The 24,086-nt window shown below is 38.9% G+C and overlaps 1 protein-coding gene across 1 annotated transcript; it reads right to left on the bottom strand.

Moving 5' to 3' along the window:
• Nucleotides 1–544: 544 nt before the first annotated feature.
• On the bottom strand, nt 545–15,221 carry LOC140141156 (uncharacterized). The gene is made up of 3 exons (XM_072162950.1): nt 14,994–15,221; nt 7,661–7,793; nt 545–4,704 (listed from the first exon to the last, which is right to left on the bottom strand). Exons 1-3 carry the CDS (start codon nt 15,078–15,080, stop codon nt 4,220–4,222), a joined length of 705 nt encoding a protein of 234 aa, XP_072019051.1. The 5' UTR covers nt 15,081–15,221; the 3' UTR covers nt 545–4,219.
• Between the last annotated feature and the right edge of the window lie 8,865 nt (nt 15,222–24,086).

Genomic DNA, 24,086 nt, shown 5'->3' with positions numbered 1-24,086 from the left:
ACCACAGCCCTTAAGTAGATGCACAATTAGTCAATCAATATAGGCACTGGCACTAGCCATTGGTCTACTCGGCTCATTAAATAGCAAACCTTTCGAAATTCTTTTCGTCCTCTGCCATGATGAATTTTTCGGCATTTCGTTCGTCTTCTGTCATGCTGCATTTTTCAGCAACTGTAGACGGCAGGGATTGCCCGTTAAAAACTTACTAATTGCTATGAAATCCCGTCGTAAAAGGCTATCCCACAAAATGGGAAATAATGGTCTACAAAGGTGCCTAAAACTGTTTCTAAATTATTTTTTAATTCCTAGCCCTCTTTCTATATACATTAAATGCCTATATATATAGAGAGAAAGCATTAAAAAGTTCTAGTATCCATAACCAACTATAATGTAATGACTTAGGGGTTCATTCATATATTTTCATGACTAAACGGTTGTTTATGCCCGAGGGGCCGCTTGCGGCCCGAGGGCATAAACAACCGTTTAGTCATGAAAATATATGAATGAACCCCGTTCATCATACTACCAGAACATTTTGTGATTCTTATTTCATCAAAATAATAACAAAAAACGCCAAGTAACATCATTAAAAACCGTAAATTTCCTTCGTTTTCCCTACCCCGTGATCGCACATCCGGGCCACCGGGCATAAACGCTGTTTATGCCCGGCTCTCGACCAATCACGCGCGCCGTTACATAGCGTGTATGTATGAATTTACACTCATTTTCCACGAGAACAGAATAGCTCGTACCCATCGGGCTGCAACGTTCATTGTTCTATTGTGTCTTATTAGAGCGCTGACATATTGGAAAATGTTGCCAATCAATATTCATGAGAGTGTACATTCAACGTCCAGGTTTCGAAATTGGGTGACTTGTGCTTGGCAGGTGCGAAATACATCTGACTGGGCCACAGAATTAGAGAAGGAGAACTGGGACTCCCTATACCGCCACGTACAATCGCGCCGTCAGCTATGGGGAGAAAATTGGGGGTATTCGGGTCCTTGCCGACGGTGCGCGGAGACGAACGAAAACAATTCTGCGTCTCATCTGAAGCGTCTTGGTACTCGCGTGTAGGTCGCATCAAGTGCGTCTCTCAAATGCGCCCATCATCCATGTCGCGCTTGCATGACAACGAATGCCTCGAGCGCATTCCGAGGGAAACCGAATACCCCCAATTTTTGCTCCATGCCTGTATCAAGATGGCGGTCGAGTCCTGGTTCTCTGGTTTTAATTCTGTGGACTGGGCTCTTTAATTACGTAACGCACAATGGCATTGATGTCATCGAATGGCTGCGTAGTGCTGTTATGTGTTAAGTTTCTATAATAATTATTATTACATTTATTTTCCTTTCTTTTCTTTCTCTGTACTTATTTTTTACTAGGCCTACACTAAATTTATCACTCCCTCGCTCTCCTTCTCTCTCTTCCCCCTCTTTCTTTCTTTTTTGTCCTCTCTCACTCTCCCTGTTCATTCTCCATATCCCTCCTATACCCTCTTCCTCCCTCATTCCCTCTCAATACTTCTCACAGGGAGAAGCTGCCCCTCCCCCACCCCCTTTGGGTACGCCGATATTAAAATAAAATTAAATGGACATTTGAAAAAAAACCCTTTATAGGCCTATACTTATATTTACATGTATATGCAGCGATTACCATTATAGAGTACTATAGAAATGTGGACCCGGCAGCCTTCACATTCTGATGTGTAATCGATCAGCTGGAGCATTCAATTTATTTAAATAAAGCGCCTGAAGTCAGGTAGGTGATAAAAAGATTATATCGACAACTTAAGCCTCCTTTATATACTTCAGGCCCGCACAAGCGCACATTTGGGATACGTGAGTACAATGGTACCACTTTACACATGACTGCCCTTACACATGACTGCATTGTGGTCACTTTATTTATACTCGCCTGTTGTGTAAAGCGTTAATATGATGCCGGATCAGTGACCAATTTAATGGCGGAACCCCTTTGTTTGAAACAATGGTACCACTTTTATGAATAGCATGTCGCAATTTCTAATCGGCATCAAAGGAACAAAGCATTACATCATCTATTGCTACTCTACGACTATTGAAAGCTCTTTGCTCGTACCGGTATACGATTGAGCTAACACTAGGATCAGGGCACAGTTATTGAACCCCAATACATTTGCACATTCATTAAATGACCTTTGACAATTTGGGTGCAAAAACTTATACTCTGCAACTTGAGGTCAAATTTTGTACTATGGTTGTTTAATTGGGGTTATTGAACTACGCCATTGGGATGAGGCCATTTTGGTCCATAGTGTAACTTGTCAACTTGACTGACAAAGCATTAGGTGACTTCACACGAGAGCTGGATCCGAATTAAAACGGTTCAATGTAGTCTCACGGGATATGATGCTCACCCATAATAAAATTTAGAAAGTGTCTACACGGCACTCGAATCCGTATCTGGGAAATGATTGCGCACTGAGCACGTTTTTGCAAATGCGTTAGAGTACGTGTGCGTATAGTGCGCTCATGGCGTGATGACGTGTGCGTGTTTAGGGCGCTCATGACGCGATGCCGTCTGCATACACAAGTTGAGATCACATTAAAACGCATCCCAGTAATGCGTTTTAATGCGGATAGCGCCTCTGGTATAGAGTCACCCAGTATGTAAACCAGGGATTGCTTCAATTCCTTAAAAGCGCCATCACCATATCGTTATGAATTCGGCAGACGGCCGAATCCGGATTCGGCTTTTGGTAAATTCATTTTACGCATTCATTACTTTTGAATTTGAGAATAAGGGATCAATGCGATACATGATAGAGGGCAGTATGTCAATTTGTTAACGGAGATCAGATGATAAGTATTCAAAAGAGGGCGGCATACAGGGTTAGCTAACGGTGACTCACAGTACGGTCAAAGACGACAACCGTTAAAAAATCGATATGTCGCCCTCTATAGGTAAGCATTGATCCCTTGTTCTCTAATTCAAAAGTACTGCATGCCAAAAATGAATTTACCAAAATCCGAATCCGGATTCGGCCGTCTGCCGAATTCATAACGATATCATAGTAACTCCCACACATACAGATGAGCCACGGCTATAACTACAAACCTTTGCATCGTATTAATGTAAAGGGTGATTTTTTTAATGCAAAGCCTTTATGCCATGGTCACTATTCGGCGTTAAAGTGGTGATGTAACAGGATTAATTACCATAGCAATAAGTTAAAACAATTTTGGAATGTATTGCCCTGCACTATAGGTAGGCAGCAATCATCTCCTGTTATGTCTGTGTATGTGTGCAATCATAGATTGAATACAATACCGCTCTTTTCGAAGACAGATGTAAGTAAAACGTACATTGATGTGAAATTTTTGTGAAAATTCTTTGATAATCAGTGGTGCGATGCAGAGTTACAACGTACGTCTAGTGCGGGGCAATACATTCCAAAATTGTTTTCATCTATCGCTATGGTAATTAACCCTGTTACATCACTAATTCTACGGCGAATACTCGCGCTTGGTGGCTCGTGCACTGCACTTCACATCGTCGGTCGCAACACATAGTGGCGTACGTGAAGGACAAAATGCGTTTCCGAGCAAGACGTTTTTGAAGGATATGCTACTAGTAACAGAGTTGATACTCCTCCACTGTTATCTCTCTGTGGCCCAATTTCATTTGAAATTGAAGTTGAAGGTTCAAACTATAAAACTGTACCTTAAATAGTTAACAAGGAATAACTATTAGAGGATAATAGGTAGCTTTAAACTTATACGCCACTATGTGAAACGGAAAATTTGGAAAATCACTCTACGTCACTATGTGTTGCGACCGACGACATGTTTTAGTATTAGTTATCCATGCACAGAGGAAGTGGGTGTGGTAAATGTATGTCTTAATATATTACACCAGTAATAAAACGACATTCCAGACAATACAATTAAACAAAACATTCCTTATTGGTTTATTTTTACCAGATGAAGAATTTTTAGAACAGATTCGCTAAAGTCGGAGACTTTTTCAGTTGGAGCATCCACTTCCACTGTGCACAGAAAACTTGACTTCTTTGTATATAGATCCCGGTTCATTGTAATCTGTTATTCCATAGGAAATTGGCCAAAAACCGGCTTCTGCCTCCCCAATCAGGCCCGTTTCCCCCTCCACCATGTTCAGTCACTGGCAAGAGTCAATCCGTTTCCCCCTCCACCATGTTCAGTCACTGGCAAGAAGCCTAAATACTACAAACAACACATGTTAGTTCGTCGCCATTGACGTACGTTGATGGCGAACATGGGAGATTTCCTGGAGTACACCTGGCTTCAACACGAGCAAGGAGACCACCGTCTTCATTGCCTGAGATGCCACTATGGCGTCCTTCAGCAAACTCATCCACACACACGTATTCTCCTTTGTTGAATTCCGATCTTTCTGCCATCAGGTATCCACGATACTCTGATGTCCAGTTCGTAGGGCAGGTGACTCTAGCTGGAATCATAAGCTTCCTACCTCGATGTGGCACAGTGCATACTGCGCACGGAACCTCGTGGTTATGAAGGTTAGTGCCGAATAATTCGTACTCCGTGGAGTAGATTCGTGCTCTCTCTATCTGCTCTCCCTTTTCGACACGTCCGTATTCAGGGTTGTTTGGCAGACAAAGTAGATTTGCTCCACTGCCCGTTTCGACTGTACGGTCGAAATTAGAAGCGCCAGTGACGCCTTTAAAGAGATTGGAAAAAAGGTTGTTAAATTGTGGAAAACTTTCAACAATGATGACAACAAATCGGTATGAACGGAGTGGCAGAGTTGCTGATGCACGGAGCACTATGTAAATATTGCCATTATGCCATATACATGGTGAGTCTATATGACCAAGAATTTAAACAAATTACTAAAGAGTTTTATTTTAGAATAAGCATATCCATATTTGAGCATAGCAAAATAATTCTCAAATAACAGATCGATTGGCGGACCGTTGCCGTGTATAATATCGATCCACGCAGGATATTTCAGCTGCCCGTTGGCACTATCTTGTGCCCGCAAATTGCTCTGTTAGCTCTATAGGCTATGCCTAGCCTGAATTTTTACGTAACGACAATGATACCACTTTCTCAAGTAGTTCACGCGATAGCAATGGTACCACTTCTTTCTCAAGTGGGCGCTTAACATTACTTTCTTTTCATCTCTTATTGACAATTGCCTGTCTTCTTCTTCCTCTTTAGGTTCGCTCCGCTTGTGGAGCTGGGTCATTGCGTTTGCTTGACCCCTGGTTGCTAGTTTTAATATGCCGAATTAATTGCTGGGGTAGCTTGGATGTTTAATTAATTAATTTTATTGCTGCGGTCGCGGTTTGTAAAGTGTGTAGTCTTTTAGTTCTTGGTATTGTCTTAGGGTAAGAAAATATTGTCTGTGTGGTAAGAATGTTGATTGCTAAATATTGTTTGTCTGTGACAGGTTGCTCAGGTTTCAAATGTTCAAGAAGCTGTCGGAGAGTCTTTGTTCTGGGACGTTCGGTGAGATTGTAAATGCATTGACATGTAATATCTTGATTGCAGTAGGCACAAGTGTAGTTTTTATCTGTAACTATCATGTTGGTCTTGGCCTAGACTCTCAATGTATTGATAGCGATCTGTGTTCGTCTGGGTAGTCTGTTTTAAGAGCTGCAGCGGCTCCTGATGTATTTGGAAGTGAGAATCTCCAGTGTACAGATGTGGACTGGGATGACTGTATTTGGTCTTGCCATCTCTGATGCGAGACGTCGTGGAGAGAGGCTCTTGCTTGATGATGAAGTTCTTGTTACTGAGTCGTATATCTGTTTGAATGTTTTTGTTCAGGTTGATGTTGTCTCGATGTGGCTTACGAATGTTGTCAATGGCACCTTGGCTGTCTGTGAGGATGACGATGTTTGCTTCTGTTTGGCTTCTGGCGTCGCGGATTGCTTCCCGAATGGCTGCAAGTTCAGTTTGCACCGTGGAATAGCCATTGGATACTCTGAAAGATTTTGTAGTGTGGGGGACTACAAAAGCATATCCGCATGTGCCGTCTTCGTTGACTGAGCCATCAGTATAGTAGACCAGTGGTGGTGAGCTGGTGTATTGTTCTGCATCTGCGATACTCAGTTTCAGTTTTCGTCCTTATTGTGAAAGTGCCAGGCCTCGGATGTTTTGTACACCCATGTGTTGTCAGTGAAGACTTCTCAGGACTTTGAAAGTTGCTTGCGAATAGCATGTTCTGGATTGCGGAGAACCTTATCAGCGAAGATTGCTTGATGTGCTTCATGCCGGAATTAGAGAGGCATGATGCATGATGTCTGTTTCAAGTTGGCATGTTGAGATACAAGACCAGCGTGGAACACCAAGGATGGTATGAATAGCTTGATTCTGTAGTTTTTCGAGTTGTTCGTATGTTGTCTTGGGTGCAAAGGCCACGGCCACACAACCGTAGTCTAGTATGGGGCGAACAGTTGCTTGGTATACTTTCCGGAGGACCGTTGTCTGCCGGGTAAAGCGTTTTAAATATGCTGTCAGGTCAGTAACCAATTCAAGCCTTTTGTTGGAAACAAATGGTGTCACGTTTACGAATAGCCTGTCGGCATCAAATCGGCATCAAAGGAATAATTAATTTAATGCGTTACGAAACGTATGGAGGTCCTGCATGGATCGATTGACTTCAAATAAAGGATCCGAACTAGCATCCCCGGTAGTAATGCAGTCTATTCAATAAACTGTTGGTATCAACGTATGGTGCACCTTTTATATAAACTGGTGGGGTGGGGGTGGGTGTGTGTGTGTGTGTGTGGGGGGAGTTGATTGGGTGTGTATGTGATAGCGATATTGGTATGCTTCTATTGAACAGTGTTGAACATTTGGCCATGATCAGATGATTGCGGTTAACGTCACATGCAGGGCCACTATTGTCTATCCATGTTTCATACACTATTAAATATAGCAAGAACCAATCAGAGTAAACGTTAGAAAAATGCGAACCATGCATAAATTATGTTTCATACACTCTTCGATAGCGAGAACCAATCAGGGCAAACGTTATAAAATGCGAATAATGCAAACTGTATATACGGTATTGCACGGGCGCGCATTCTGCGTACTACGCGCAGTGCTTTCGGACGCGTTCATTTTTTTGCAGGGTGATACATTTATAATTTTGCCTGCATTTTCCAACATTTTAGTGACAATTTTGTCGGGGCTCGTGCATTAGACGCATCAACATCTCAGTACGCGTGCATTATTTTGTATTATTAACCTATAATTGACAAGATCCTTGCTTACCGCTATAAACCAAATCCACTATATTCTCCCGATTCACATAACGATGCGCCGCCAGCGGCTGGTTTTGCCAGTCCAATATTTGACCTCCTCTGATAATATTGAAAAGAGTTACACGAGGAATTCAGTGTGATTAATAGATAGAAAATGGATCTACTATAATTATTGTATATTGCTGTTTGTAATATCATTCACATAATGATAATGTTCCTGTGTTGTATTCGTATTTCGCGGGCTTTGGATGTCGACCTTTTCCCCATGATGCACTGCGTATTTTGGTCTCCCATCCCTCTAGGCGCATCGTATAGTGAATCGTATAGTGAATCGACCGAATTCGGACAGCCGCCCGGGCGGCCACCTCACCGTGATAGGGCCAGTTCTATCCTACTTACCACTATAAACCAGATCCGCCGTGTTTGGACATCCTGTGCGTCCCCACCTTATGTAGGTTATCCCACATGAAATGGTGGAGGGTGTGTTTGTTAACTGCTTGTCAGGCTCCGGGTCACCTGATGTGGATGTGGTCTGCAAAGTCAAGTATATTTTAGCTGTTAATAATCCAAGACTTATGACTGTAGTTAAATTATAAACGCGGGAGCGACTACCGAATAGAGTGCAACTCTACTAGTCTCATTACAAGACTGCCATACCCCAACCCTAAACCCTACACAGGGAAAAAAAGCCACATATTCAGCACTATGTGGCAATATAGAACCTAAAACACTGGGAACCACTGCTGGAAACCATCTAAAAATCTCTTCTTTTTTTTCAAAAATAATAAAAATCTGTAAATCGCCAAAAATAAAAATGCCAACTCCTGCACCCAAGATAGTCAAAACTATCCTTTTTCTGATTTCGTGCAAGGCAAATAATTTGAGACCAGTTTTATCAGAGCAAATTTCATTTTCGCCTCAGCTGGGGCAAAGTTGCACATATGACGTCACAATGTTACTCTTTTGCCCATAACTCCATAACCGTATATCATACTGTTTCTGAATCCTTATTACCAGTAGATCACGATGGTGTAAGTTGAGAAGTTTTGAACTTGACCCTCTGTGTAAAGTTCAATGACCTTTTTCTACTAGAATGAGGGTACTGTTAAAATGCCTCCATAGCCTAGATTAATTAGCGCTATCATTACTATTCATCTGCCAAATATGTCAACTTTAACATGATTTGCACGATTGTAGTGCATGTAAACTGAAATCCATTGCACTATATGGATTCAATAAAGGAGATCCCTAGGCTTGTTGTCAGGATGTCTGTTCCGCCCTATGTGTATGATTGTTCTTGGGAGGAGGAAAAACGCCCATAACGTTCGTTTTGATAATAATTGGCCTTAACTCAAGAACCGCAAGACCTATAGAAATATAAATGGGATCATTGGCTACCTTGACATATGTGACCGTACAGCACGAATGAGCCGTAAATGTCCTCAATTGTATTCTGAGTTACAGTGTAAAATGGGCATGAAGGTCGTATTCATAGGTACCTCAATTGGGTGCTACGTGTACCTCATTTAATGAGATACACGTAGCACCAAATTGAAATACCTATGAATATGACCTTCATGCCCATTTTACACTGTAACTCAGAATACAATTGAGGACATTTACGGCTCATTCGTGCTGTACGGTCACATATTTCCTATTAGATCAATGTAAATAAGAAGTACCTTGCAGTTTTTCAGATGAATGTCTAAAGCTGAAAAACCTATAGCTTTTGCCATTCGACTCGCCTTATAAAGTAGATGAGATAAGTCTAATACTGGCTTGAAAATAAAGTTTGTTGCTACTCAAATCATGCTCATGATTCATCTGCAATTCGTGTATTTTAGTCCGAGTTGGCTCCATCGGTAAGGCGCTCAACTCTGATGCGTGACGGTACGAGTTCCCGCAGTGTCAATTTCTCGGGTCAATTTGTGGAAAACTTGAGCTAGCTTGGAATTTCTGTGGACAAGAAACTTACTGCTAATTTTCCCCGTCTACCCATCGGATTATAGGGATTTGATCTTGTCTACCTGATTGTTTGTTTTTGCGCATCCCTGGAATGATTTGGCCACCGTAAACTTGATCAGCGACTTGTGGGCCTGGCGGAGCGCTCTATAAAGACCACCGCCCTAGGCAGGGCTACGAAATCACCGGTATCGTGGTACCGGCGTTCCCAGAAAAAAATTCATAGTCGCAGAAAAAAAAACCAAGACGGTAAAATATGTTTAATATCCTAATCATTTAATACCATTTTCCTTCAGATCTGAAAATATTCTGTGAAAACCACCTCTTGTAAAATATATTTCTGCGAATTTTGAGAGCTTTTGAGGATAGTTCATAGCTGATCAATAAAATTGAACGCGAGGAATATTTGTAAACATAATATGAAAATAAACAGATGTCTTTTAATTTGTTGATTTTAAATTTTGTATGGCTCGATCCACTGTAGTCTCTAACGCTGCTGCGTCAACAAGAGCTCCAGACCAGACAACACCGCTGGGATCCCAGAAAGTAATGCGGTAGAGTCTATCTGTCATCTTGTTTTTCAAGGGTTCATACCACTAAATCCGCTATATAGTCTCAACTTTGCATAAAAATTGTGCAAAATTGGTACAATATTAGCAATTTTAGTGTTGAAAATTATGTTTGCTAGAACTTGTGAATGTGATCTCTACAAATTTGAAATGAAAACACGACAATTTGAGTGATATTTACGATTATGTGCGCATGAACAGACGAGGTCAAAACATGGTTAGCAGTCGGATGCCACACGGGAAAATTTGGCCTTTTTATATGGCGCTAATTTTCTCAAAAAGTAGACCTAAATTCCGTAAATAAATTCATCAGGATTATCCATAATTTGCCAATTTTCTTGTGTACAAATCCAAAAGTATTTCGGTATAAAGATCTTAAACATACCTCAATGACGTTTCGTACTACACCGTATAGTACTTTCTCAAATGGACTGATTTTTTTTTCATATTTGAATTTTCAGATGTTTGGTATAAATTTTTGCAACCTGCTTGTAATTCGTAGTTTCGTACAACGGCCGACCCCTGTCTGGACCCCCGCTGGGGCTTCGGCCCTGAACCCCACCCGTTTTTACTCGCTCCGAATCCGTGCTGGCAGAAAATATTCCAAACAGCACTTCTAGTCGGGCTCTCATTCACGCGCGGATGGGAAATAGTGTTCACTTTTTGTTTGATACGGTTTCTAGACTGAAATTTTGCGTAGAACACGCTCCCGTAGTCCACTTTAATTAAAAATGTGCCCAAAGTGCTTTTTCCGGGGGGTGCCCCTACAATGGGGGTCAATGATGGTAATTTTGGTGTCTAAATATATGTTTATGGACATGAGAAAGTCATTTAGACAGTTTACGAAATCCAAAATGGCTTCCTTATGTTCCAAAATTCAAAATGGCGGCCAAAATGGTGAATTTTAGCCAAACTTAGTGAACGGCTTTTTCAGGCCGATGGTGGTGATTTGAGTGTCTATGAATATGTCTGTGGACATGCAAAAGTTATTTACATAGTTTATCAAAATCCAAAATGGCTGCCTTATACAAAAAAAATTCAAAATGGCCGCCAAAATGCCGAAAATTATTCTAACTTATTTGAACGGCGCTCTCGGCCCGATGGTCGTGATTTGGGTGTAGGTATATGTTTGCGGACATGAAACAGTCATTTACATTGTTTATAAAAATCCAAAGTGGCTGCCCTATGCCCAAAAATTCAAAATGGCGGTCAAAATGTCGAATATTAGTCTATATCATTTGAACGGCATTCTCAGGTCGATGGTGGCGATTTGGTGTCCAGTTATATGTTTGGGGACATGACAAAGTAATTTAGCTAGTTTACAAAATTCAAAAAAATTGCCCTATGGTCCAAAATTCAAAATGGCGGCTAAAATAGTGAATTTGAGTAAAAATTACTTGAAAGATATCCTTAGGCTGATGGTAGCGATATTGGTGTCTAGGTTTATGTTTGTGATATATAGGCCCCTATAGTGTACATGACCAAGTCATTTAGATAGTTGATGAAATCTAGAATGACTGCCCTATGCTAAAAGCATCAAATGGGGGGCCCAAATTGCAAGTTTTATGATGATTTTATCTAATTGTCATATAGACACCCTAGCTCTTGGGACTAAATTTTTGTTTTAAATCTAAAGTCGCCGTGTCACAATATAATCACTTATAAATGGAACATAGATGCCCAAAATATTCAAAATGGCGTCATTAACCAAATGTTAATACTAACTAACATTCTAAGGATCACATTTGATGTCCATTTGATCTATTATGATTTAAAAAGGTAGTCCAAAGACGATTAAAAATGTTGTATATCTCGTAAAATGTAAACTATTTCTATCTCTACACCTGGGCATTTGAAGACCTTGGCGGCCATAATATGAAATATCATATATTAAATAATCATTATAACGCAATAAGTAAAATGATAAACCCTAGAACTAAGTAGGGGGTTGTACCACCCCAAAGGTTTTTCATCCGCCATAAAAAAACACACGCGTATTTACGTCCAAACGACTTAAGCTAATCGTAGATCCATCCATCATTTCCATTGCGCTCATTTTAGTGTTAATGTTTGCCTAAGCATCTTACCCGGGGGTAGGACCGACCATCAAAGATGGCCATGGGGGGTGGGGGTCAGGCCCATCATGATTTTCATTTCACTCTTGTAAAATTAGTCCAAGATATATTGACTTTTGTTGAAATAGTCATTTCCTTTTTTATTTATGAGAAAATTCGGTGAAAATCGCATGTACGTAGATTTTTTTGGCCGAAAATCTATTTTGCCTATACTTTTGTAGATAGCCAAAATTTACAAATTTTACAAGGGTGTGCTCACATTATGACGTCATATCGATGAATGTGAACTTTTTTTGGAATCACTGGAGAGAGGAGACATATAGCTATACGTTGGTACCAAATATAACATATGACGTTTGTAATTGAAAATTAGGGGACGGGGGTTGCAACACCCTAAATTCATTTGGTACCAATGTATAGCTATCCAGTGATACCAAAAGAAGTACAAACATTCCCCACATGACGTCATAATGTGAGCACATCCTTGCAAAATTGAATATATGAATGCACAACCCACCCAAGTCCATACTTTGGCAAATTGAGTTCAGCATGGAAAATTGTTGCTCATACATCATGTACATAGGCCTATAATATGTATAAAAGTTGAACCCAAATCAACCCTCTACGTGGGTCTATTAGCATGTGAAATCCAACATGGCCTATACCCGGCATATATGATACACATTTGTTTTTTAGTTTTCCTCAAAATCACTTTCGATAGACTTGGGTGGGTTTTGTATTCATGTATTTAATTCTGGTTATTTACAAAAGCATAAGCAAAATTGATCTTCTTCCAAAAATTCTACGAACATGCGATTTTCACAGAATTGTCTCCTAAATATAAAAGAAAATGTCTATTTCAACCTAACTAACAAGTAAAAAGTGAATTATCTTGGAATACTTATACAATAATGAAATTAAAATCATTGATTTTACTGTAGAAACCTATGGTGGGACTCACTCCCCTCCCCTATGGTCAATTACCCCCGGGTAAGGTGCTTGGGTAAAAATTGTATCACTTAAAAGAGAGTACGACGATTAGTTTAAGTTGTTTGGGCGTTAAATACGGGTGTTTTTTTTTTTATGGCGGATGAAAAACCTTAGGGGTGGTACAACCCCCTACGTAGTTCTAGGGTTAATCACTTTCCTTAATTGCGTTATAATGATTATTATGTTTCATATTATGGCCGCCAAGATCTTCAAATACATATCAATTTGTAAGCGCTCATTTAGCAAAGTCATAGTTCATTGAATTTACAACCGTACAGGCGAAAATAGTAACTTTTTGCACAAGATTTGCAATTTAAAGAGAATTGGCCATTGATCATTCTAGTGACTCTAGTGTATGACAATATAAGTGTGCTTTTTCACTTAATGGCATAAAATTTGACAAATATTGTAAGGAACACTTGAGGTTTTGACTTTTAAAACCTACCGGTACATTTTGGTCAAAAAAATGTGCTTGTATAGGTAGTTTTTAACAGATTTACTACATTCGCCTTGCTAAACATTGAATTGCGTTATCTGTTGACCTAGTGACTAAAAGTGTTTTTAGGGGGAAGTGTTAGCTTTCGTTTGATATAAAACAAATTCTGATCAAAGAGGCCCATTTTTCAACTAGAAGCTCCACAGCTCTCACATTGCTATGCACTCAACCGTGTAGTGTAATTAAAGACTGTGGTGGAGACATTCACTGCTTGTTCTCTGCTTGGAAGCTCTTGGAGGAAAATGTGTGCTCATGTATATCGAGGTGGAAACTGTGCGCATGATGGTTTATAAGAGAATCGTTTTGTATAGAAACCTTTCCATATGCCCTGGTTTAAAGATATAAATCGTTTACCTTTTACGGGATATACAACAGTTGGCCACCTTTTAAAATCATATTAGATCAATGGACATCAAATGTGATTATTTGGTTAATGGCGCCATTTTGAATAATTTGGGCATCTATGTACCAATTACAAGTGATTATAATGTGACACGGCGACCTTAGTTTTTAAAACAAAAATTAAGCCCCAAGAGCTGGGGTGTCTATATGATAATTATGTAAAATCAATATAAAATTTGCAATTTTGACCACCACTTGAATTTTTTAGCATAGGGCAGCCATTTAAGATTTCATCATCTACATAACTTGGTCATGTTCACTATAGGGGCCTATATGTCAGAAACATATACCTAGACACCAATATCACTACCATCGGCCTAAGAATATCTTTCATGTAAATTCTACTAAAATTCACTATTTTAGCCGCAATTTTGAATTTTGGACCATAGAGCAACTTTTTTGGATTTTGTAAACTAGCTGAATGACTTTGTCATGTCCACAAACATATAACTGGACACCAAAATCACCACCATCGGCCTGAGAATGCCGTTCAAATGATATAGACTAATATTCTACATTTTGACCGCCATTTTGAATTTTTGGGCATAGGGCAGCCATTTTGGATTTTTATAAACAATATAAATGACTGTTTCATGTCCGCAAACATATACCTACACCCAAATCACGACCATCGAGCCGAGAGCGCCGTGCAAATAATTTTCGGCATTTTGGCGGCCATTTTGAATATTTTTGTATAAGGCAGCCATTTTGGATTTTGATAAACTATGTAAATAACTTTTTCATGTCCACAGACATATTCATAGACACTCAAATCACCACCATCGGCCTGAAATAGCCGTTCAAATAAGTTTGGTTAAAATTCACCATTTTGGCCGCCATTTTGAATTTTGGAACATAAGGAAGCCGTTTTGGATTTCGTAAACTGTCTAAATGACTTTCTCATGTCCATAAACATATATTTAGACACCAACATTACCACCATTGGCCTTAGAATACATTTTTAGTAATTTTGACCCCCATTGTAGGGGCACCCCCAGGAAAAAGCACTTTGGGCACATTTTTAATTAAAGTGGACTACGGGAGCGTGTTCTACGCAAAATTTCAGTCTAGAAACCGTATCAAACATAAAGTGAACACTATTTCCCATCCGCGCGTGAATGAGAGCCCGACTATTCACGTTCCCAGAAAGGAAATTATTTTCCGCTGCCCTGGCCCTGGGTTAACTCACAGCGTAGGGAGCCTATGATTTATGTTATGTTTTTAGTATTATCACTTACCACAATGCCTATGGTCACCGCAAAAGCGACGAGAACCAGCACTTCTACAACAGCACACACTCCGAGAGTTTTTTCACATCCCGTCATATTTGGAGGTTGCCCTAAACTTTTTGTGTACAGAGGATCAGCCTTTGTGTTCGCCTTCACCAGGAATCTCAATGCAAACGATCGTTTCACAAATTTTTATGGATATGACTGATATGCGCTATTCAACCGATATGACTGATATGCGCTATTCAACCGACCGTAAAGAACTTCCAATTTACCGTCGCCTGAACACGAAGAATAGAGATTTATATCTAGCATGGTTATTCACGGTTAAAGGGAAATTCCCGACCGGAATAAAGTTGCCACAACCGATACCAAAAGAATGTCAAAAATTAAACTCACGGTCACAGTAGAAAATTATGCCTTTCCATGATGCACCAGTGAAATTGGGCTAAATCACATGACATGTAATCTTGATACACTTTACTAAATAGGAACCTTGCACGAGAAGTCGTAACTGCCTCCAGAAGTGCATGGGGAACAATACCACCTGTTAGGAATACCGCAGCATGGTCCAGGCGTAGCAGGTGAATGTATTGTACTCCAGAATTCTTTGAAGAAATTCTAGTGTAGCCTCTCCGGCAGAGGATGATTTAAGCACTTCCCACCACGCCACTGTGTTGACTTGCGGTAAGCACAGCTGTGTGAGTGAACATGATACCACTGCTCGCATATTGCATTGACGGGCATGGTTAAATTTGAATTTGGACTGATATATTTACTATAAAAACGCATTCAAAATGCTAGTCGATTTCCCATTTTATGTTACATACAGAAGGTGTGAATTATCCTTTATGCATACATCACTTTTGTTCTGAAATCGACCAAGTAATAATGACACACGCACAATTCTTAAACAACATCTTTTGCACAGAATCCAATGGGATTTGAAAAGTAAAGTGGCAGTTGAAATTCTAGTGATAACACGTTTGCAGTGCATGATGAGGCTTCCTTAAATCATCCTCTGCCTCTCCGGCAGGTGACTTAATGAGGACATCGAGCGTGTTTATAGTTGTGTACGGTATTTATAAGGTATCCTTATACGTAAATGGGATTATGGGGTAGAACTATAAATCCAATAATTTTGTTGTTGTTATCACTTACCAAAATGCCAATGATCACCGCAAAAACGATGAGCATCAGTGCTTCTAAAAAGCACAGAATCCGATAGTTTTCAGAATCCAAACAGACTTGAACTCACGGTTTTCCTGCACTCGCTGCATGTCTTGGACTAATAGACGAATCCAACGAGCCAAGTCATGGTCAGGATTTGGTCGGCCATATTTGGGTCCCCGCAACACCAAACTGGTGTTGTGAGTGCCCAATTGGGTGGATTAAAGTCGCTTAAAAATCGATGTTAGATTATTTTGTGTTGTAAACTGTCATCATTCTTTTGTCTACGTGTAACACGGGTGATAGAATGCAGTTTATACTCCAATGCCGCATCATTTCATATTTTAGGTGAGATGGAGCCGACGGAGACCCAGCTAATGGCTGCCATTGAGGTGTAGGAATGCGTGAAATTGGATTCGTCTATATTAGTTCAGTGATGACCCAAATGAGCGGGAAGATGATGATGGTATTGAAAATAGATGCAGGGAAATGGTTTGATGATAATGACCTGAAAGACGGTAGTGGTATTGAAGTAGATGGAAAGGAATGTTCGATGATGACAATGAGCTGGAAGATGTTAATTGTATTGAAATAGAAGTAGAAGCAGAGGGAATGATTTGGTGGAGACAATGCGCTACAAGATGGTTATGGTATATTAGTTCGCTGATGACAATAGGCTGGAAGATGTTGATGGTATTGAAGTAGATGAAGGGGAATGGTTTGGTGAGGATAATGAGCTAGAGGATGTTGATGGCATTGAAGTCGATGCTTATAGTCCGGCTGCAAACACCATATTTTGGGGGTTAGATGGTTTTGCCAGTTAAAGTTTGTTTTTTTGCTGGTTATTGATCTTTGAGTGGTGTAGAAAAAGATTCCGTGGGATGTAAAATCGTCACCCTTGGGCAATCCGAGATATCCAAGATGGCCGCCACGTATCTCTGAAATAACATTCAAATGGTGTTTTAGTGACAAAAGGTATCATACCAAATACTGTTCTGGGCAGTTAAAGTTTATTTTTTTGCTGATAAATGATCTTTGAGTGGTGTAGAATAAGATTCTAGGGGGTGTAAAATTGTCACCCTTAGGCAAATCCGGATATTCAAAATGGCCGATTTGTAACTCTGAAATAGCATTCAAGTGGTGTTTTAGTGACAAATGGTATCATACCAAATAATTATAGTGTTTTGGGCAGTTAAAGTTAGTTTTTTTGCTGATAAATGATCTTTGAGTGGTGTAAAATAAGATTCTAGGGGAAGTAAAATTGTCACCCTTGGGCAATCCGAGATATTCAAAATGGCCGATTCGTAACTCTGAAATAGCATTCAAATGGTGTTTTAGTGACAAATGGTATCATACCAAATAATTATAGTGTTTTGGGCAGTTAAAGTTAGTTTTTTTGCTGATAAATGATCTTTGAGTGGTGTAAAATAAGATTCTAGGGGAAGTAAAATTGTCACCCTTGGGCAATCCGAGATATTCAAAATGGCCGATTCGTAACTCTGAAATAGCATTCAAATGGTGTTTTAGTGACAAATGGTATCATACCAAATAATTATAGTGTTTTGGGCAGTTAAAGTTAGTTCTTTTGCTGATAAATGATCTTTGAGTGGTGTAGAATAAGATTCTAGGGGGTGTAAAATTGTCACCCTTGGGCAATCCGAGATATTCAAAATGGCCGATTAGTAACTCTGAAATAGCATTCAAATGGTGTTTTATTGACAAATGGTATCATACCAAATAATTATAGTGTTTTGGGCAGTTAAAGTTAGTTTTTTGCTGATAAATGATCTTTGAGTGGTGTAGAATAAGATTCTAGGGGGTGTAAAATTGTCACCCTTGGGCAATCCGAGATATTCAAAATGGCCGACACGAAACTCTTAAATAGCATTCAAATGATTTTTTTTTGGTAACAAAACAAATAATTATAGCGTATTTAGTGCGCAATAATGGTAGTGTGGGCTCAATATGTAATATATGCACGTAGATTATGAATTGACACGCTTCAGTGATCCCAAATTGCATGATGGCGTCCCGTGAGTTGTGTAATGTATGCTCATAATAGGTCACTGTCTTTTCTCAACATATTGAATGGTTTGCATAACATATCATACTCATACGTTTCTTGTTATTTAATTGAATTATTCTTAACCATTTGCATACAGTTTTACCTGTCTTTCAGACCATTTTAACAATAGAATACATCAATTAGATTGAATTAAAATCATTACATGTGTATATATTGTCATCATGAAATATGTTCTTTAACACAAATACCTGAGAATTATAGCTATAATTGTATGACACTCTTTAAAAATACACTTTCAAGGAGTGTGAAGATATAATGATTACTGTTCCAAGCGAGTAATTTGAGTAATAGCCCACATTTGTATGGACTAAGGTTGAGTTTTGAAAATGACAAACTGGCCTATATTATACAGCGAGAAAACATTCCAACGTGCGCAGAAAAAAGACAGCATATTTTTTTCAGTCATTTAAAAAAAATTGAAACAGTATGTATTTGTTTCAATTTATCTTCTCATTACCGATACGGGAACGAATGTAATGCTCATCGTTGCTCTCTGAACAAACAATCATCAATGCAAGCAAGATTATGAGTATGATTTGTATGTCAGCTTATGTCAGCCTGAAAAATGATCACGCAAAACTAATATTGGCAATTATGAAGAAGATAGCTCTACCCAGTCCGCCAAACGACTACGTTGATCTTCCCCCACTTTGACATCCAGGAATACTAATGTGGGGAAGTGTGTAAACTCCAAAAGATTCAAAGCATCCAGACAGATGGAAGCTTGCATTATGTACATATCTACACATGAACGTTATGCCAAAATTTGAGTATCTGATAGCAAAATGCGCGATCGTGGTGAAAGCTAGGCAAATGAAATCAGAGAAAGTTTAGAAATCTCTGTGAGTGATCTTCTCTGTGAGGGAATTATGCATCACAGAGATCCTGTGCCTGAAGGAAGAACAGATGATTGTGTTTCAATTCAGTGAGTGTTCCAGGATAAAGAGGAAATAAAACCAGCAAAGAAACTTTATTATTTTACTGTTTTTAGTGACAAAAGCAATACACGCTGTGATGTTGCAGCATCTGAAGAAGATGCAACTGATGAATTCCTAAATATGCTGTAGATGTCTATCTGGTGATAAGAGCCGCATTTGGAAACCTGCTGAATTGTATCAGGAATGCTGCACACATTTGGAAATCACATTAACTCGTGCTGATCGTAGGTGACTCAATGAAAAACTCCAAACAAACTTTGCCGAAGAGCTTCAAGTTCTTTTATCACAAAAGTTATTCTAGTATTATCGTATTCCGTTGTAACTTTAACGCACGTGAAATGTGAAGTTATAATGAAACTGTTATAGGCAGTAGCATCCAAAGAGTAGCCAAACAGATAGTACGAGAGTGCAAAGACATTCGCATTGTAAAGTCACACTACAATATTCCTATCGACGAGGATTTGGCTGCATAATCAGTATCTGACATGCTACAATTTCCTCGCCGAAGTTGAAGAAGTCCTTGTCAGCTTTACAACAAAGTCCTGTGCAAAAGCAAGCAATGAATCTTCAAGTGGCATTGGGTGTCTTACTCAGAGATTCAAAGATGATTATAAACCATCTGTTCGACTACCTCTTTTCATGTTGCTATAATGATCGGTCCTACACTTCCAAGAATTTCGGCTACAGTTGCAGGCGCTGTTGATATTAGTCGTCAAGGAATTGAAGGCGCTCAGCTCAGGAAGGATTGGTACAAGTTGGGCAGATACAGATATCAGTTCAAATATCACCAAACGGAAAGCTGTTAACCCCGAGCTGTCACTCAATACACTCCCTGCAAAAAGTCTTCCAAAAAGTGTTATATTTCTACCTTTCATTTCGGTGGTGGCCATCTTGGAATTTTTATGCGATTGTAAGGAAGTAAAATGTCAAACTGGATCTGCTTAATTCTAGGGTGTACATTTAATTATTGTAAGAAACAAAATCTGGCAAAAGAACTTTACCTTGAAACTAATGGTTTTTGCTTATGACGTTTAACAGCGGCCATTTTGAATTGCGAGATTGTCATGTTTAAAACTGTATATAGTTTATATTTAAAGCATCCAAAAGGAAAATAATTTACACAAAATACTTTAAGTTATCATTTATTATGGTACCGATAGTGAATAACCGAGCTTAATTTTAGTATCCATAGCGGCCATCTTGAATATTTCTAATTGCCCAAGGGTTGCCATTTTACATCCCCCAAAATCTTATTTTGTACCACTGAAAGAGTAATAATCAGCAAAGAAAACTACTTTAACTGGCAAAACCATCTAACCTTGCTCTGCCACCGGACTATTAGAGAATAGTTGGAGATGAATGAGCTGAAAGATGTTGATGATATTGAAGTAGATGTAGACGTAAGATGCCTTCATAATGCGTCCATAACGAAATGAGAATAATAACATTTAAGGCTACAAATATAAAGGCATATCTAACAGGATACGACTGACTACAAAATGTTTTACATTTATTCCAACATTTTGTGTAAAACAATTTATTAAATTGAGGTCATATTCAATGCTTTCTACTTGAATACTTCTATTGAGGTGTATGACGGTGAATCTATGTGGGATACAGGCGGGAATTTCCCCTTGGTCTCCCTTTGAGACACTAGTTTAGCTTATTTCAATCGGTTCGAAAAGCGTGGGCGTTAAATTAAGATCATGTTGAACTACTTTACTGACTGTTGAACTTCCGTCGCGTATCGCTAGCATGCCCTAGCTGCATCAAGTCACAACCTTGGCTTGAACTTTGTTGGCAAATTTGTCGCTACGTCGCAAACCACGTCTGGTAGCGATTGTGAGAACGCTACCAGCGTTTAATTACTAGTGATTTTCAAAACGCACGCTGTATGATAGATTATGATATGCTCTAACTGTGATATACCCTTACGGTTCAGTACCACTAATTCTCTATAACACAGTTTTCAATGGAACATATAGATAATTTCAAGCACGATTTTCTCATGCATAGGACACATTATTATCGACACTGAACATTATGATGACCTCAAAACTTGCTGTGTTTTGTTTTAAACCACTGAAGTGTAAAGACCACAATTTTAAAGTGCGCCCTCCCTGGGACTAGATAGGAGCACACCGGCTAGATGAGAAAATCGATGTGCAGCGGACCGAGACAAGGTTCAATACTGCGGCGCGACGCATGGCATTGCAAACAAATCGACACAATCAAGCCCTTGGCTGATACGTCATGCTGCTTGTTGTGTCAATGCGGCAAGTGCGAAAAAATTATGACGGGGCTAAACGTGTACTTAAGGGTAGACTAGGTATTGTTGGTCGAAGGAACCCAAACAAATCGAAAATTGAATTGAAAATTAACACTTTGATGTTTTGCAAAAGTTAATTCTACAAATCATGTACATGTACTTTGAAAACTTGCTTGATTTATTGTTGTTAATGAGTTATGTACGTTTTACAAAAGTGATGTTGTTTCAGTCCCTTTTACAACATAACTCAAGAACCACAGGACCTACAAAAGTATATCTGTTATATTTGAATCCTTCAACGCGTTCGCCCGGCACGTTCGCAATGAATTGAGCAATGCAATGTTTGCCAAAGCACACTAACATGCGAAAGATATTCTGATACTACAAATCGCAACAATTTAAAATGGTTGCTAACCTTAACGTGTTAGGCAAAGGACTAACACAAACACACCTAAATTTGAAAGTTCCATTTTACAGCGATCGATGGTTATTACGCAAGCACTGTGGCGTGTAAAACCCGCAATTGTCTTTGCGCTGAATTCAAACCAATACAAATACATGAATAACTGCAACTTTTAAATTTCATAATCTCCAACGTGAATTTTTATGCAAAATCACCATGAACAATTTAAAACTTTAAACAAAATTGATTTCACGTAATAATAACAGTCATAAAATTTAATTTAGTAATATCTAATTATATATTATTTAATTAAACAAAAATATTGTTTAATTAAATAATATATCAGGTATAATTCGCAGCTCAGAAACAGTGAGAGTAGGCACCATGACTGGTTGAGATCAGTTACCCGAGTACCAGGTGTAAACTCAGGTGGCTCAGTTGTGAAACTATCATATACCGCCGGTAATTGTGAGGCCTGGGGTTCAATTGCCGCTATTAAAGTCCTCTTTCTCAATTTATGTCAGTTTACCCAAGCCTCATAAACCCATAAAATGTAATAGTTACAATCTTGCACAAACAGGGTGTCCCCTAATTGCGCCCTCTTTTTCTCCAATTTTAGAAATGCCGATCAAAAATATTTTGGTATTTAAAGAAACCTTTAATCATTAGCTTTAATAAACCGAAAAAAATATTCCAAACGGCTTAAAACTTTTGAAGATATGCTCTTTTAAAGAAATGTACCCGATTTTTACTCTGTCCACTGAGGAGGTTTGACTACTTCAAAGATTGAAAATGGCTATCCTTGTGCGCCAGATACTTGCGAATGCAGCAGTAGGCCTTATGGTTGCGAAGATCTTGGAGGTTAGATGGTGGTCCTCGGTCCTCGGTGTGAGGTCTGGTGATCTTGCAGGCCATTCCACAGCATGGCTCATCACGTGGACAGAGTGAAAAACGGGTAATTTCTTTAAAAGGGCATATCTTCAAAAGTTGTGAGACGATTGAAATAATTGTTTTGGTTTATTAAAGCTAACGATTAAAGGGATCTTTAAATACCAAATTATATTTGATCACCTTTTCATAAATAGGCATAAAGGAGGGCACAATGAGGGTTCTGTGGTTTTTTTTGGGGGGGGGCACCCTGTATACAGCAAGGAGCTGTGCAATAATTATATAAGCTTTTAGCTGCGGTATCGGTGGATATAATACATATACGAGGGGCAGTCAGTATGTTTTAAGAGTTGACTTGTGACGTCATTTGTGGATTGTTTTCATGGCATTTCTCAATGATTACATAAACACTGTACCTTTGTCTTTCAAACAACACATGTAAAAAATATATCATACGCATGATTACGTAACAGCATTAGCATAAAATCAATAGTCTAGGGACACTGCCAAATCAGGCAAAAAGGCGGGCCTTTTAAATAACAGAAAAAACACGTGTTTACAATGTCCGAGAACAGCAAAAGTACAAGATGCATATGGCTAGTTTTGGGCAGGAATAAACACTAGGTCCTCAGTTTGCATTTTGTAAAATATGAGACTTGCCATTAAACTTTGATAGAAGTAGGACGTCTGGAAACTTCAACAACTTTAGGGCTTGAATGGAAGCGAAATTATTCTGCAAAAATGGCGAATATGAAAAAGCAGTTATTACAAATTACATCAATTATTACATCAATTACTCTCTCTTTATACCACTACTTTTTGTCTAAATATAACAATGCTAGAATAACAGTTATATTTTAATCACGGATTCAAATATTTTCTAGGAGACTCCCGTTTAAATGTTTGGAGATTAGTCAACAGAACTGGCAAAAAAATTAAATTTCCACGTTTGCTATTTTGGCAATATCAAGATTTTTAAAGAAAGAAAAGCCTTGTTTTTTTTTAAAATAAGACATATTTGACCACGCATTTTAAATAAACTAAAACCTTTACAGCCCAACAAACATGGTTTCAGGAACTGGTACTTTGTGTTCTATTACTGTTCCAAAAGGCAGCATTCTCCATTCTTTAATTCCCGAGAAAATATAGAAAATACAACAATACCTCATTTCGGCCTCTTAATTCCCTTAACAAAAACGACTCAATTTCGCCAGGTGACTCTAGACCATTGATTTTATGCTAATGCTGTTACGTAATCATATGTGTGATATAATTTTTAAATGTGTTGTTTGAAAGACAAAGGTACAGTGTTTATGTAATAATTGAGAAATGCCATGAAAACGATCCA

This window comes from Amphiura filiformis, chromosome 19 (assembly GCF_039555335.1).
Source record: "Amphiura filiformis chromosome 19, Afil_fr2py, whole genome shotgun sequence".
Classification (NCBI taxonomy): Eukaryota; Metazoa; Echinodermata; class Ophiuroidea; order Amphilepidida; family Amphiuridae; genus Amphiura; species Amphiura filiformis.
Note: the sequence above shows the minus strand (reverse complement) of the source record. Positions and strands in the feature narration are given on the sequence as shown.